The sequence below is a fragment of the Diabrotica virgifera genome, chromosome 5 (genome assembly GCF_917563875.1).
Source record: "Diabrotica virgifera virgifera chromosome 5, PGI_DIABVI_V3a".
Taxonomy (NCBI): Eukaryota; Metazoa; Arthropoda; class Insecta; order Coleoptera; family Chrysomelidae; genus Diabrotica; species Diabrotica virgifera.
The window spans coordinates 137,772,787-137,789,863 of NC_065447.1; the positions used below are offsets into that span (position 1 = coordinate 137,772,787).

A 17,077-nucleotide genomic window follows, 5' to 3' on the forward strand; every position below is an offset into this window, starting at 1 on the left:
ATATTTGATGATTGCATCTTAGATTATATATGATGCAGAGTATTTTATAAAGAATAACTTTTTTTCGTAAAACTGATAATAAAAAAGTACACAATAGGTTCCAAGTTACGCAGACATACTGTATAAGAGCTAATAAAAATTTTTTTGCTGAACATTTATTATTGTTGAAGCTTATTATTAAATTGATTTTAGGTAAGTTTTACAGAAAAAAGTTTTGATCACTTTGTATAAACATTTTTTTAGCTGGTAATTTTCGGTTTTTCTATTACATTTTTGTTATTTTTCTTAATTGTCTTAAAAAGAAATAGTGAAATTCATTTCTAAAGTAAAATAGTTTCGTGCGTTTTAAAGATTACATCCTAAGCTTTAAAAAAGCACTGATAAAACTGTCATAGATCTGTTCAAACTTGAGTATTACCGTCTTAAAGTGGTCGTAATTCTATAAAACTACGAAGATTTCAAAAATTACATTTTTTGAGACGTCATATCATTTGAATTAAATTTTTGAGATTTTTTTGAATGAAACATCATTTAGTAAGATACTTGAAAGGTAAGTTGTGCAAAATTGAGAGTTTTATAAGAAAAATTGTATTAGTTACACATTTTTAAATCATTTTTAAACAAAATTCATGTAAGGCTCACTTTCCGCCCACACCGTACTTATGCTCATACATTTTACTTCTTTCTATTATAACCATAAGATACCTTAATTATTCTTCTTTCATGTTCAATTTGTAAAATTTCATTTGATTCATTAGTTAAAGAATTAGGTACATTAAAATAACTCAACCGTGCACTTTGCCGTACGTTAGTTTACAGTGCGCCAATGTTTGTGAGAAAGGCGACTTTAGCGTTATAAATAAAAAATTATAGAAGATTTAATTTTAGAAAATTCTTTATATAAGGTTTTTTCTGTAAAATTTTCTGAATTTTTCGATGGTCAAGTCAGTTTTTTCTAAAATTTATATTTACGGAGTTATTAAAAAAAACATCTAATTTCGTAGTTCATTTGTTTAATAAAAAATGAAGCACCCACTTCTCGAGTAGAACTTTTTGATATGTTGTTTATTAAACATTTCTTAATGAAATTACAAAAAGTTCTATCTTGTTTGATTTTTCCGAAGTGAAAATCTATATGCACTCCCCTATAAGAGCACTTTTTGAGATTTTGGCATTTTCATCAATTTGTACTCAATACTGTACTACCCAGCCGTGGAAAAGTCACCTTAAGAAAAGTACCAGAAGGGCTTAAAGCCTTCTAATCGCTGAGATAATTTATGATATAATTCACTACTAAGCGCATTATTCTGAATTTCGGTTTCAAGGTAAAAACATTAAAAACCCTATTATTGTACTTCGGCAGCGGCGGCACGAAGATAATCTTCAGAAATGGCAAAGCAGCAAAATTACGTCCTCATAGGCTCGATACTAGATAATCATAGGCGGCAATCAACACTGATTTACCCGACTGTGATGCTGCAAACTTACCAACTCGCATGACAAGCGTGGTGTTTTCATGCCAATTACCCCTCCTTAAAATGGCCAATTTTTAAAACAAAGAGTACCCCAGGTGGGTAGCACAAATACAGCCAAATCCCACACCTTACCTAAGATTTATGGGCTCACGGATTCTGGAGGAGGTCAAAAATCGCCAAAAGAAGCACTCTTATACATGGTGTTTGGTAAAGAATAGGCCATAGCTTAACATTAGATTCCTGAGGTTAAAATAGGTAGATTTAAGCTAACTTACCTTAGTACAAAAGTTGATAATAACCGAAATGCAGGGTGTCAAAGTTAAACTTTTATTTTATTTATTTTTGAATATTTCCTGACAGGCATTTGACAACAACACGAAATTTAGTAAGTGTTGCTGGTACTGTCCACCCTACTAAATTATGTTAAACAAACGTTTCTGGCTACTACCAGAGGCGTACGACGGGGGAACGTGAATGATTGACCCTTCCCAAATTCTACGCCACTGGCGGAATTGCTATTTTAGTGCAATTTTTTTATTCTCCAATACTTTCTATGTAAATAACATTCGTAACGATAAAGCCATTAGTTTTCGAGATATTTGAAGCTAAAAACGAAGGAGCATAATACATTAATCAAAATAAGTGTGCCTTTTCATTTTTAACTTCAAGTATCTCGAAAACTAATGACTATCGTTACGAATGAAGAGTATATTATTTGCATAGTAAGTATTGGAGAATCTAAAAATTATGCTATAATAGCAGTTTTATCAGTGGCGTAGAATTTGGGAAGGGTCAACCATACACTTTCCCCTGTCGTACGCCTCTGGTAGTAGCCAGAAACGATTATTTAACATAATTTAGTAGGTTGTACAGTGCCTACACTTTCTGCCAAGTATGACATGGATATGTCAAATTATTTTAAAGTATTCTGTTTTTTAAATAGTTTATTCTTTATTTAAAACTTTAAGAACTATGTGTGCCCGGTACCATAAAACTATTTGACATATCCTTATGAAACTTGGCAGAAAGTGTAGGTACTGTACATCCTACTAAATTATGTTAAATAATCGTTTCTGGCTACTACCAGAGGCGTACAACAGGGGAAGAAAAATGGCTGACCCTTCCCAAATTCTACGCCACTGATGAAACTGTTATTTTAACATAATATTTAGATTCTCCAATACTTCTATATAAACATAGCAAATAATATACTCTTTATTCGTAACGATAAAGTCTTAGTTTTCGAGATATTGAAGTTAAAAATGAAAAGGCACACTTATTTTGATTAATGTATTAGGCTCCTTCGTTTTTAGCTTCAAATATCTCGAAAACTAATGGCTTTATCGTTACGAATGAAGAGTATGTTATTTACATAGAAAGTATTGGAGAATCAAAAAATTGCACTAAAATAGCAATTCCGCCAGTGGCGTAGAATTTGGGAAGGATAAACCATTCACGTTCCCCCGTCGTACGCCTCTGGTGGTAGCCAGAAACGTTAGTTTAACATAATTTAGTAGGGTGGACAGTACCAGCACCACTTACCAAATTTCGTGTTGTTGTCCCCATGCCTGTCAGGAAATATTCAAAAATAAATAAAATCCAAGGTTAACTTTGACACCCTGTATTTCGGTTATTATCAACTTTTGTACTAAGGTAAGTTAGCTTAAATAAACCTATTTTAACGTCAGGAATCTAAGGTTAACACTAGAAAGTCGGGCTTAGCTTACCTACCTAGAAAGCCGGAAGGGATCATTTTGGCCCCACGTTCTTTAATCAATTAAAACTCAGTTTAAAGAAATTAAATCTACTCTAGACGATAGAATCTGATTTTATTTTTTACTTTCATTGTTTAACACGCATTTCGCTGCCTATCGAAAACATTCGGAACACCATACAGTTTGCAGTTTTTGATATTTGCCACACATTGCATTGTTACAGCCGCGGCATGATTGGAAGTATGATTTCCTTTACAAAATATTTTCAACTGATATTTTTGTCGTTTTTGGATAGTAACAGTGATAGTTGTTGGTAGACCTAGTGTTGCTAGGCGTATTTCCAGATTTCGGGAGGCAAGGTATGGGGCCCATAATTCTTCACACAGCCGAAGAATAAACTTATCAAGACTGAGTCTACTTCCAGTTATTTCTTTATAAATAATCCATGCATTTATTGCTTCCAAGTCAAGAGTATTATAAAACACGTACATAGGCCATCGTCTTGAAGTTACTTTTGTAGTATAAAGACGCGTCATTTGGTCCTCTACGCCCACAATTGTATCTTTGTGTTCACCAACAATTTTATCTTTATTACGTAGATGATCAGTACCAGTATAAGGGTAACCATTTACAATAAACATACATAAATATAATTTTACCCATCCAACAGGAATTTGAAAGAAAGTCTCGTCGAATTTCCCAGAAAACGATAATAACTTACACAGGGCCAATTTGGCCCCTTTAGACTTCTATGGTAGATTTGTTAGAAAAACCATTTAATAAATTTAGTAAACAATATTATTTTGAGCTAAATAGTCTTTGTATCAAAATATTAAAAGTCATAAAATATGAAATTATTATTGCCTCAAATAAAAAAACTACAATAACTTCAAATCGCAACAGTGTTTGACTTTCTAGTGTTAAGCTATGGTCCATTCTTTACCAAGCACCCTGTATATATGCTTTCTGTTGTTTTCCGGATTTGACTCCGCATTGAATAATTTTGGTTTTGAGAAAAACCATTATTTTGACGACGTTTCGGCAAGATCTCACTTGCCATTGTCAAGTCAGGTAGTTCCGCTTCTCGCTGCTGCTTGAAGTAAACTGAATTCTTACTCACGATACCGTCACTTATGTAGTTGATCCTGATGCGGCCGCTTGCCCTGCGCGAACGCTGGCTCTTGTTATTGGTCCAGTGTAGGTTGCAAAAAATGGCAAAATATGTTCAATGCATCAAAGGTATATCAAAACGAGTAGCATATATAACGCTACGCATAAATAGAAACACCATAAAAAGCATCCAAGTATACGCGCCTATGTCAAAATACGACGAGGAAACAGTGAAATTATTTTATGAACAGATCACAGACACCATGGAAGAACAAAAACCGCACATAACCCTAATTAAAGAAGAAACAAAAATTGGAAAATTTGGATATAGAGAACGCAACAGCAGAGGAGATACCCTGATGAACTTCCTTGAGGAGAAGAATTTGTTTGCAATGAATATATTCTTTAAGAAGAAGCCACAAAGGAAGTGGACATGGATAAGCCCTAATGGTAAAACCAAGAACGGAATAGATTATGTTTTAAGAACCACGAACGAAATAACTGAAGATGTTACAGTATTGAATGAATTTTCAACGGGAAGCGACCATCGAGCGGTGAGGGCGAAATTTGGGATGAAAGAAGCATTAGCGCTTAAACAAATACTAAGAACCAAAGGACAGACGTTAGATATGCAACAACTAAAACAAAACAAGCATAAATACAAGAAAAAATGGAAAATGTTAACATGATCAACAAGAATATAGAGGAGATTGCAGAACAACTAACAAAAACTTTGAATGAATCAGCTAAACAAGTAAGAACGACCAAACAAATAAGAAAAACATTTATATCGACTGAGACAGAGACCTCATGGAGAAAAGAAGGATATTCTTAAGAGAAGGAAAACGAAAATCCATAGAATTTGTGGAAATAAACGAAACAATTATAGTACATTCCTTGACGCTAAAATATTGCAAAACCTATAAATTTTAGAGAACCGCTTGACATGAAATTTGGCATACACATAGGTAACATGTCAAAGAAGAAAAGTGATATTGTGCCGATGTGTGCTTTTGCCGTTTGGGGTGAGTTTCACCCCTTCCCGGTGTGAAAAAATATACGTTCAAAGTAAGTCCGGAAATGGATAAAATAACTAGTTCTAAGCAACTTTTGTTCTAAAGCATTTTTTCTCTAAGTTTATACTTTTCGAGTTATTTGCGAGCAAATATATTCATTTTTCAACAAAAAAAAAACACAGTTTTAGACGGTTGTTTGCAAATAACTTTTGCTAACAAAAAGTTAGCATTTTATTGACAAAAACATTTTTAGCAAAAATATAATTAAGTATTTTCTATTGGAAATAAGCCACAATTTTACTAAAAAATGAATTTATTAACGTTTCGAAGCCCAAATCGGGTTTCGTTGTCAAAATACAAAATACTATTACAATAGAAATACTTTTACAATTTCCCATAGGGAATACTTAATTATAAAAATGCCACAAGGAAATAGCTTCAGAACAACATTAGCAAAAATATAGCCCATAAAAAAGTTAAAGAAATGGTGTATGTATGAGATGTCTAAACCCAGTAAAAGAAGAGTTGCAACTAATGAAAAAATAGGTTCATACTCGCCAAATTCCAAATAGAACATTTCAACGTGAAATAACCAAAAAATTAAGCACTTTTTGGGGAAAACCCATTAACACTTTTTAAAAGTGTTTAAAAAAGCTTTATTTTTGTTTTTTAAAAAAGTTTCTAGCAAGAAAAGTATGGAAGTTACGCCCAAAATAAAGTTATTCCCTTTTTTTTTATTGGCAAAAAAAATCGTGAAAATCACCCCCTAATTAGCATCCCAAATGAAATTAATCGTAACAAGTTCACAAGTTGCGTTACTCGTGTATGTATTGTTTATATGATCTGTAAGTTTCATCGGTTCACAGTGCTTATTTTTGAAGGAGCTGTAATTAAAAGGGCTCGAACTAGTCAATAATCACGAGTGTATACAAATTTTGAACAGCCATATTTTAACTAATTTTTGTCCTAAAGAAAAACAAAAAAATTAAAATTATTCAGAAAAGCAATACCTACATTTTTTTGCTCTTTGATATTTTTGCTATCACTAACAAATTTTAAGTTATTTTCAAAGAAAAAACATTTTTTTGCACGATTGATCATTTTTGACTGTTTACGTCAGTAGGTGACATTTACTAGCAACTCGACGGTAAGTAATCCAACTCGACGGTAAATACTCCAACTCGACGGTAAATAATCCAACTCGACGGTAAGTAATTCACTTACCGTCGAGTTAAAAAATCTCTTAATTTTAATTTATTTTTTGAAAGAATAAAGAAAACTAACGAATTATTTATTAATATTGAAACTTATGGTACAATTTGTTAAATTATTTAATGAAATCCCACTTGTTTGGGCTGTGGTTTCACTTCTAACAGAAACTCCTGCAGAATCGCATACATTAGTAGTATTACTAGTATTGCACAATATTTTTTCGGCAAAATATATTTTATTTTGAAGAGAATCTTCTACATAGCTTTCTGCCACTGTCGATGAACGCCAACCTCCATGACGCTTTAATCCGAGGACATCAACACCTTTATTAGCCAAAAGCGTTGCTGATGTCCTCCTGAACGAATGGCCAGTATAGTTCTCGGGATTAGGCAAATTTAAGAATTTGGCAATTTGAGAAGGCCAGCCCCCGATTGTCCCTTTCCCTATTACTTGAGCACAACATTTTCCTTTGGCGTATCTTAAGAACAAATGATTTGATTTTACTTGTAATGGACGAAGTTTTATATACTTTAAAATTATTGACAACTAAATAAAAACTCAATTCTCCATTGTTGTTATGCACCCTAGTTACTACCTAACAACCAAAGTATCTTGATAAAATGAATGAAACTAGTCAATATGACGAAAATGTTTAATTTTATAATTTATAATGGTATCAATCGTGCAAAAAACGTTATAAGCATGTCGAACGTTAAGGGTAACCGATCTCAGACAATAATTGGAGTCGTCGCTCCGCTCCTCCTCCAAACAATTGTCTTCGATCGGTATAAAACCCTTACCGTTCTCCATACTTAATATACTATTTCGAAATTAAACAAATTTTACTTTAAAACCAAATTTAAAAAAAAAGTCTTTTGAACCGATAAAACTTACAGATCGTATAAATAATACACAAGTAAAGTAACTTGTGAAGCAGTAAGATTAATTTTATTTAAGATGCTAATTAGGGGGTGATTTACCCGAGTTTACGTGTTTTTTTTTGTTGAAAAATGAACATATTTGCTCGCCAATAACTTGAAAAATATTAACTTGGTAAAAATTCTATAGAAGAAAGGTTGCTTAGAATGAGTCAGTTTATCCATTTCCGGACTTAGTTCGAACGTATATTTTTTCGGTGCCGCCCAAAATCCCGACAGCCAAAATCCCGACGGCCAAAACACCGACACGCCAGAATCCCGACACGCCAGAATCCCGACAGGCCAAAATCCCGACATGTAAATTATTATGTATGTCTTTTGAACCGATAAAACTTACAGATCGTATAAATAATACACAAGTAAAGTAACTTGTGAAGCAGTAAGATTAATTTTATTTAAGATGCTAATTAGGGGGTGATTTACCCGAGTTTACGTGTTTTTTTTTGTTGAAAAATGAACATATTTGCTCGCCAATAACTTGAAAAATATTAACTTGGTAAAAATTCTATAGAAGAAAGGTTGCTTAGAATGAGTCAGTTTATCCATTTCCGGACTTAGTTCGAACGTATATTTTTTCGGTGCCGCCCAAAATCCCGACAGCCAAAATCCCGACGGCCAAAACACCGACACGCCAGAATCCCGACACGCCAGAATCCCGACAGGCCAAAATCCCGACATGTAAATTATTATGTATTTTAAAAGAAAAAATTATTTAAACAGTTCATTTTATAATATAAAAACTATACTTACTGAAATGGAAGGTTGTAAGTGACATGATAATATCTAATATATGTAAGTAAACTTGAATTCAGGATTTGATTATACATATATTATTGGACTATATACTGGCAAAAAAAAATGATTTAATTCATATACCCATGTTAGAAATTTTATTTAGAAAATTAGTTCATATTAAATGGTAAATACTTTTGTTTAGTAACAAAAAATAAAAAAAACAGATGGCCATAAACAAAAAACAAGAAATAAATGTAATTATATGTTCTTATCAAACCTGTCGGGATTTTGGCCGTCGGCATTGTGGCTGTCGTTATTTTGGCTGTCGGGATTTTGGGGTAGACCCATATTTTTTCACCCCCCAGAAGGGGCGAAACTCATCCCCAGGGCAAAAGCACACATCGGCATAATATCACTTTTTTTCTTTGACATGTTACCAATGTGTATGCCAAATTTCATGTCAATACAAGTGGTTCTTTAAAATTTAAAAGATAGACGCAAACATTAAGAACACACAATAGAAAAAGCAATTGAAAGAAACGGGAATATGAAGTGTTTCAAGACCATCTCTAGGAAAAATAGAAATGTTTAAAATAAAAGATGAATAGAGAAAAGATATCAATGATAAAGACAAGATGATCCAGAGAATTGAAGAATACTACAGACATCTATATGAATCTAAGATAAGAACACTAGAAAACGTACAACAAAAACTTACAACCAAAATTCGGAACGTAAATTCTGAACCCGAAATTAGCAGAAGTGAGATAAAAAATGCACTTCGAGAAATGAAGAACAATAAAACACCCGGCCAAGAAGGGGTAACAATGGAAATGTTGAAAAACTGAGGAAACTTAGTTAGAAAGACCCTACAGATACTGTTGATGAAAATACTTCAAGAGAAAAGAATACCAGAAAACTGGAATGAAGCAAAAACAGTGTTACTATTCAAAAAGGGAGACAAGTGTGATCTAAACAATTATAGACCAATAACACTACTGAACACCATGTATAAACTGCTAACAAAAATTATGAAAAACAGATTAACAGGAAAGCTAGATAGATACCAATGTCGAGAGCTGGATTCAGAAAGGAATACAGCACAACAGGCCACTTGCTAACAATGAAAATACACATTGAACGCGCTAATGAGTACAGAATACCCCTATATATTGCTTTCGTGGATTTTAAAAAGGCCTTTGACAGTATTGAACACTGGGCCATACAATCCTCGCTAATAAATGCAAGGATCGACTATCGATACACAGCAATATTGAAACACATCTGCGAAAAAGCAACAATCACAGTAAAACATCCACACCAAAACACCAAACCAATACAAATAAATAGAGGAATTACGCAAGGGGACACAATCTCCCAAAATTATTTACACAAGCACTAGAAGATATATTTAAAAAACCTGAATGGCTCAACAAAGGAATATGAAAGATCTTAACGAAATGATGACACCATGGGACAAGGAAGCAATTGAGATGGATCTAAAAATGAACTACACAAAAACTAAATATATGAAAAACGTAGAAGAGGACAACAAACCATGCAAATAGGAACTAGTACAATACAGAAAGTCAAGGACTACATATACCTAGGACAAATAAAGAAACTGAGTAAAGAAAATCCAATATCAGAGATAAAAAGGAGAATAAGTTTCGCATGGGTGACATTCGGAAAATGAGCTCTATATCCTGAAAACCCAGAAAAGACCTTCACAAAGGGAAATATGGAAAAGATGGCCAAGATTCAAAAAGGCAATGGAAAGGCAGACGCTGGGTATCGAGCTAAGTGATATAAAGAAAAATACATGGATAAGAAATAAAACCAAAGTGACAACAGTAGACAAAGAGACGGAAGATGGAATGAAGCGATAACTCACTGGAGACCTTGCGACTACAAAAAGAGGAAGGGGCAGACCACCGATGAAATGGTTGGATGGCCTAAAAAGATACGCAGCTACCAGATGAACAGCTTAAGCAGGCCGCGCACTGAATCGTCATATAGCGATCGGCTCGGCTAAGAGCCATCGGCAGATTTTGCTATACATGGAAATAAATGAGCCACCGCGCACCCCCTAAGAATGTTCGACTGTCTAACGTTCTTAGGCGGTGCGCGGTGGCTTATTTATTTCCAGGTATAGCAAAATCTGCCGATTGCTCTTAGCTGATTAAGTGCGTGGTCTGCTTTAAGCACTGAACCGAGAAAAGTGGAAAAATATGGGGGAAGCCTTCGTTCAACTTTGGACAAATGAAGGGCAATAGACAGATATATAGTCTAGAAAGAGAGAATAAGGATAATAATAATAATAGGGTAATCTCTGGATGCGGGGAAGTTAATAATTCAATAGTTATTTTAATGTCCTCGTAACTTACGTTCCCTTTCGTATCTCCTAAGCGCTTCTGCTCTTTCTTCTGCATCAAAATACCATAACGTAATAGCATATCGTGTATTATATGCGGGTTGAACTTCATGCGGATTCCTTCTATCTGACCAAAACACCAACAGTCTATCAAATTGAGGTTCAATATCGGCAACCTAAAAAAATAATACTGTAAGGTACGTATCCATACGTGGATCCTCCGTGCTCGGTGTAGCGGCACAAATAGATACGGCATGCGCTGCCCTACATATAAACCGTAAACCAGTTGAATATAAGAGGGTGAGCGCCGAGCACCAACGTATCCACTATTTGGAGCTGCTACACCGAGGGAGCACCCACGTATGGATGCGTACCTTAACAGTTACTTGGGAATAAAGTTTGGGAATGAAGTACACCTATTTATGCTATAGGTATGGCAAGTACTTTCGTAGATACTATAACATCAATAAATATTAAATGGTAAGAGGTAGTTTAATTATCTTCAACGTTAATTATCATATTATTTAGTTCATTATATTACTGTGTAACATATAGCTTCTTGGGAGCAAATCAATGTATGTTTCTTTTAAATAGAATTATTAATATGCAACATATTATTTGCATGTACATAGAAACTCAAAGAGTTTCTATATACATACACGTACACGGTGCTTTGAGTACTAATACCAGTACCTGAGAGTAAGAGCTTTGAGATGCTACGTGTTCTTCGATACTGCAATATGGACTTGAAAGCTGGTCATTGAAGCAAGAATAAATAAGCTACAGTTATTTGAGATGTGGCGTTACAGAAGGATGCTTAGAATAGCATGGACACAGAAGAAAACGAGCACGGAAGTATTACGAAAAATGGGCAAAGAATGCGAAATAATAAACACAATAAAAATAAGAAAGTTACAATATCTGGGACAAGTAATGAGAGTACAGCGATATGAAATGCTAAGACTGATAATACAGGGAAAGATAAGAGGCGGAAGGAGTATAAGAAGAAGGAGAGTCATGGTTGAACAATTTAAGGGACTCGTTTAAATGCAGTTCTATAGAACTCTTTAGAGCAGCGGTAGATAGAGTAAAGATAGTGATAATGATATCCAACCTCCGATTAAGAAACTCGAATGACTTCACATTGGTTGAATCATACAGTAATAAATTGCTATGGAAAAGATTCTCCAAAAAATATTAATTTCGTTTAAGGGTAAAGTGCTTTTATAATTTCACAATATTGAAAATTGTTATTATGAAGAGTTGTTTGGAATTATAAACCATGTTTTAATATGCAATTACATCCTCCTACTTGAAGAAAATCATTTTTGCAAATTTTTCTCAAATTACGGTTACCTACTCAAATTTTTATTTATTACAAATATGATAACTCTTTTGTTCCGATAAAAAATGATAACCAAATTTTCACAAAACAAAATACATTAAAAATCTAATGTATATTGAAGAGTTAATAACCATTTATCTATCGGAACGGAAGAGTTATCATATGTGTAATAAACAAAAATTATGTTCGGTATCGGTAATTTGAGAAAATTTTATAATTTTTTTTTATGAGAAGGATGTAATAATTTCATACTAAAACATAGTTTTTAATTCCAAACAAGTGTTCATAACAATTTTCGATATTGTGAAATATAATGGTACTTACTCTTGAGCGAAACTCATATTTTTTTGCTTACCTCGTATAAGATTGATAAAACTTGATAGATGATGGTGGCATCGATCGTAGGTTCATGCAGAGCTTTTTATGACAAATAACTTCTTTTTCGTAACATTAATAATAAAAGAGTTATCATATTTGTAATAAATAAAAATGATGGGTATCGGTATAAACCAGTAAGGATCTGCGAAGAAACGTCTATTTTTGGATGTGAGAGGTGGCATTCGGATTTTTGCATATAAAGTTAGGTGACACCTTCAGTAATAATAATTGACTTATGCTCCTTCTCAAATATGCCCGGAACATTAATAAAGAAATTAAAATATTTAAAAATTTCGAAAAACATCGATTTTTTTTCTGCTTTCTTTGCTTATAACTTTAAAACGATTCGTAAAGTCGTAGAGAAATAAAATAAAGATAATTGAATTTTGTATAATATACGACTGGTAAAAAATGTCTTAAGGTATTACCTTTTCTGCAATATAGCAATAAATACAAAATAAGGGGGCAAAATAAGTCTGTTGTTATTCAATATTTTTTAACCACTTTGGTGGCACTTAGAAACTTAGTAATTCGCTTAGGAAATTCTTTGTAACATACTTAAATCGTGTACCAAATTTCATTAAAATCGACCTAATAAATTTTGCATAATAAATTTGCAATCTAAATGTTTTAAAAAAAACTCAAATTTTTTAAAATCTTTCTGAACAAAAAGTAGACCATTTAGAAGTTGGCCAATTTTTTACATATAAATCTACCTATCTAATACACTTTACAGAATTAAAATCGGATTATTTAAGGGGCCCCAGCAATGTTTTAAATTTATAAACAATTTTTTGGCTCATAAACAAATAGCTTTGTGTTTAATAATAAAAAAATTAATTTTTAGCAATGTAAATAATTAAAACCGGTATAATTTGACTTAAACTTTCAAATGCTGTCAGCAGAATTGCTATTTTATTTTTTAATCAAACGTTATTCGCGTTCAAAAATTGCAATTTTTCGATTTTTTGAAAGTTCCACCGCGTTTATCTCGAAAACTATGCATCCTACGAAAAAACTTATAAGAACATTTTTTGCTTAGAATTACCCAAGAAATACATTTATTTTGCGAAAAATCGATTTTATGTAATTCCTCAAGTTCTTTGTTTATAACAATCTTATCGACATCCGGATCAACTGTTACCCAAAAAATTCGTGTTCTACGGGTCAAAATACATAAAAAACTTGGGTATGTCCATCTAAATAAAGGAGCCCGTAGCACCCCCTCCTGGCCACAGCACTAATTTGTTTATAAGCCAAAAAATTGTTTATAACTTTAAAACATTGCCGAGGCTGCCTAAATAATCCGATTTCAATTCTGTAAAGTGCATTAGAGATAGGTGGAGTACTTCTTTATATGTAAAAAAATTGACAAACCTTTGTATGTTCTAGTTTTTGTTGTGCAAGATTTTAAAAAATTTTAATTTTTTTAAAAAAGTTTAGATTGCAAAATTATTATGCAAAATCTAGTTTTTAATGAAATTTGGTGTACGGTTTTAGCACATTACAAAAATTTTCTAAGCGAATTAGGAAGGTTCCAAGTGTAACCTAAGTGATGGAAAATCATTGAATAAGGACAGGCTTGTTTTGCCCCCTTATTTTATATTTATTGCTATTTTGAAGCAAGGGTGATAAATTAAGACATTTTTAAAAATTGCATCTGATAGAAAATTTAATTATCTTTGTTTTATTCCTATAGGACTTTGTTCTAAAATGTTTTTAAGTTATAATCAAAAAAAGTAGAAAAAAAAAACGAAATTTTTTGAAATTTTTAAATATTTTATTTTTTTATTAATGTTCCGGGCATATTTGAGAAGGAGCATAAATCAATTATTATTAACGAAGTTATCACCTAACTTTATCCGCAAAAATCTGAATGCCACCTCTCACATCCACCTAAAAACAGATCCTTACTGGTCTAGTAATATCCTTCATAAAAATGCCTATGTGAAATATAAAAGGGACATGCCAAGACTGAGGTGGGAAGATTATGTAGATAAGAACTTGAGGAAGATTGGAGGAAATATGCAACCATTGGTAATGGACAGGAGCGACTGGCGAAACATACTAGGGAAGATCGGGGATTAACTAGAGCTGGAGCACTGAGGATCGTGAAGAACTCAACAACAACTAATGTTGCATCAGCATTTTTTACTTTAACATCAGTTAGTTATGGTGAGTTACCTTATCTTCCCTCCATCCTTCCGGGAATATCCTTAATAGTCCTCCGTTTCTTTGTACGTCCCAGTTAAGGTTAAGGTAATATATAGCTGTTAAGCATCTACCGTCCCTATTGGGATTATCTACGTGTTTTACATAATGAGATCCGTAACCTGGGTAACATGCAACCATTGCCTGAAACAAAAAAAAATTTTTTGATACACTGCATTTTTACAAACTAAAAAAAATATTTCAACTTTATGGAAACAAGTGTTAATTAAAAAAAAAAGAATAAAACATCGTATTTATATTTTTCAACAATGAGTGTATAAACTTAGATTAAAAGAGTCAGAATTTGTAGCTTAGTCAGAAATATTATTAATAAACTAAAAGTCAAACAATTTGGAAAGCACGTCATAGATTTAATTGACATCATAACCCACCGGTACAAACTTGACGGCAAAAAATTCAACAAATTTTTCCTCATAAATTAGTTTTTTCGCTACCGTCAAGTTTAACAGGAAAGCGCTGTTGACAAATAAAAAACATATATGTATTTAGCAACTACCGGCTACACTGTTTCTCTTCGTCTTTAAGAGTTTGGTTAAAAATAAATTGTTAATAAAATATAAACTAAATAAAGAAAATATAATTTGAAAACAATAATTTGACATTATATTTAACCTCCAATATTATGACAGACGTCAGTTACCATTTATAATCTCACCAAATATAATACTGACGTCATATAAACTCGTCACTAATTTTAGCCAATGAAATTCTCGCTGTAATAGGAATGGCATGTCAAAAAAATCTAATTATTCCCTATATATTTTTTCAAATTTAGAATATGGCAACAAGGGGAAAATTACGTTCATTCCTTATTGTTTGACTTTTCCTACATTAGAAAAAGTATTATTTTGTCTTCTTCAAAGTAAATTTCTTTATACACACATCAAAATAAACTAGGGACAAAACAAAATGCGAGATAACAGAAGGATTTCAAATAGATTAAAACAAGTTATAGACAAGTAAACCGGGAGATATTAACACAAGTTCAACCACGATTTTCTGAGTCCTGCCCTTTGCAATACTGGAAGGTTAGAGAAGGTACTTACAATTTGTGGAAAAATCCACGGGTTTCCTGTGACATTTCTCTGTGAAAATTAGATTTTCTATGAAAAAAAAAATGGGAAGGTGCGATGAATTTCTGAGTCCTGCCATATCCATATAATGACAGGATACTATCGATTTTATGAAGCAAATTTTTTGGGCAGAAGGGTTGCAAAAGGGCTAAGGGAGTATATACATATACAAACATGTAATGAAAATAATGAAATTTTCATAATTTTTTGAGTCCCGCCAACTTAATAAATTAAACATATTTATTTCAAAATTATCAAAAAAATGTTGACATGACGTCTCCTAATGTTTAACTGCACTTATCCCTTGGAAAATTCTGTGGAAAATTTTCACCCTGGTTCCGTGATTTTTTGAGTCATAAAATAAATTTTAGTATAAAATAAATAATTTAAGTAGACATTATTCAAAATAGCAGGATGTTTAGCTACACCTTTTTTACTTCTTCTTCTTCTACGGCACTACAGCCCAAATTGAGCCTTGGCCTCCTTTATTTTTTGCCTCCACCCTTGCTTGTCTGTGGCTGCTCTTCTCCATACACGGACTCCTAAAAGGGCCTTTTTTATATTTATAACAGCATCAACCACTTTGGGTTATTAGCTGTAGCAATAATTAATACATGGTTACTTATTAAACCTAATACATAGTATTTTTGGTTATTACATATTATGTTCACAGTTAAGTAACAATATCATAATTTACAAATTAGAAATGTGATTTACAAAATGTTAACAGTGGTTACAGTTTGATTAAATCATTAATGTGTTTCAAATAAATTGTAAGCTTACAGTGTGGTCTTAAGACTGCTTTTAGACTGTTAGGTATTGAGTGTTTTCCCGTTTGTTTATCATTTTTTTCTTTAAGGAACGATCTGTAGTCGGAAACAGACACTAAGTTCACTATCACTGAAAACGCACTGTGTATTGCTTTTCTGGTATGAAAAACTGCTTTTTCGTTTCCTTGAAGTCTAATGTGTGATGGAACCCATATAAAGCCTACTTGCTGCCTCGTGTTCTTTAGGAAATGTAATTGTTCTTTTATTAAAATGCCTATAGGATTACTTGTATATAACTGTTCTATCGAATGTAATGCCCTGAGAGAGTCGGTAATTATGAAAGATTTTGGAAATTTTTGAGTACGAATATGAATGAGGGCTTGCATAATTGAATATAGTTCTCCAGAGTAAATACTGCAAGTGGAAGATAATTTAAATTGTAATATAGTGTTCGAATCTATAACTGCTGATCCCCCACCATGAATGATTTTTGATGAATCTGTATAAATATGACAATGATCTGGGAAAGAAGCAAGTATGTTGAGAAACAATTGAATAATTGTTGCATGGGTGGTATCAAGCTTATTGTATTCAGAAAGAGTTAGATCACATATTGTAGGACGAAAGGTCCAGGGAGAAGTGACTGTGTTGGTCTGATCAAAAAATTTTGGGAATTAAATATTAAGGAGAGAGAGATATCTTTC

General features: G+C 32.7%; 1 protein-coding gene across 1 annotated transcript in view; it reads right to left on the reverse strand.

Annotated features, from left to right (window-relative positions):
* The window catches only part of LOC114332430 (egl nine homolog 1), a 123,875-nt gene that overhangs the window by 14,671 nt on the left and 92,127 nt on the right, over nt 1-17,077 (reverse strand). Inside the window, exons 3-4 of the mRNA XM_050650367.1 lie at nt 14,483-14,653; nt 10,589-10,751 (exon numbers count right to left, since the gene is read on the reverse strand). Of these exons, the coding sequence (XP_050506324.1) occupies nt 10,589-10,751; nt 14,483-14,653 (334 nt within the window). The remainder of the gene's footprint in view (nt 1-10,588; nt 10,752-14,482; nt 14,654-17,077) is intronic.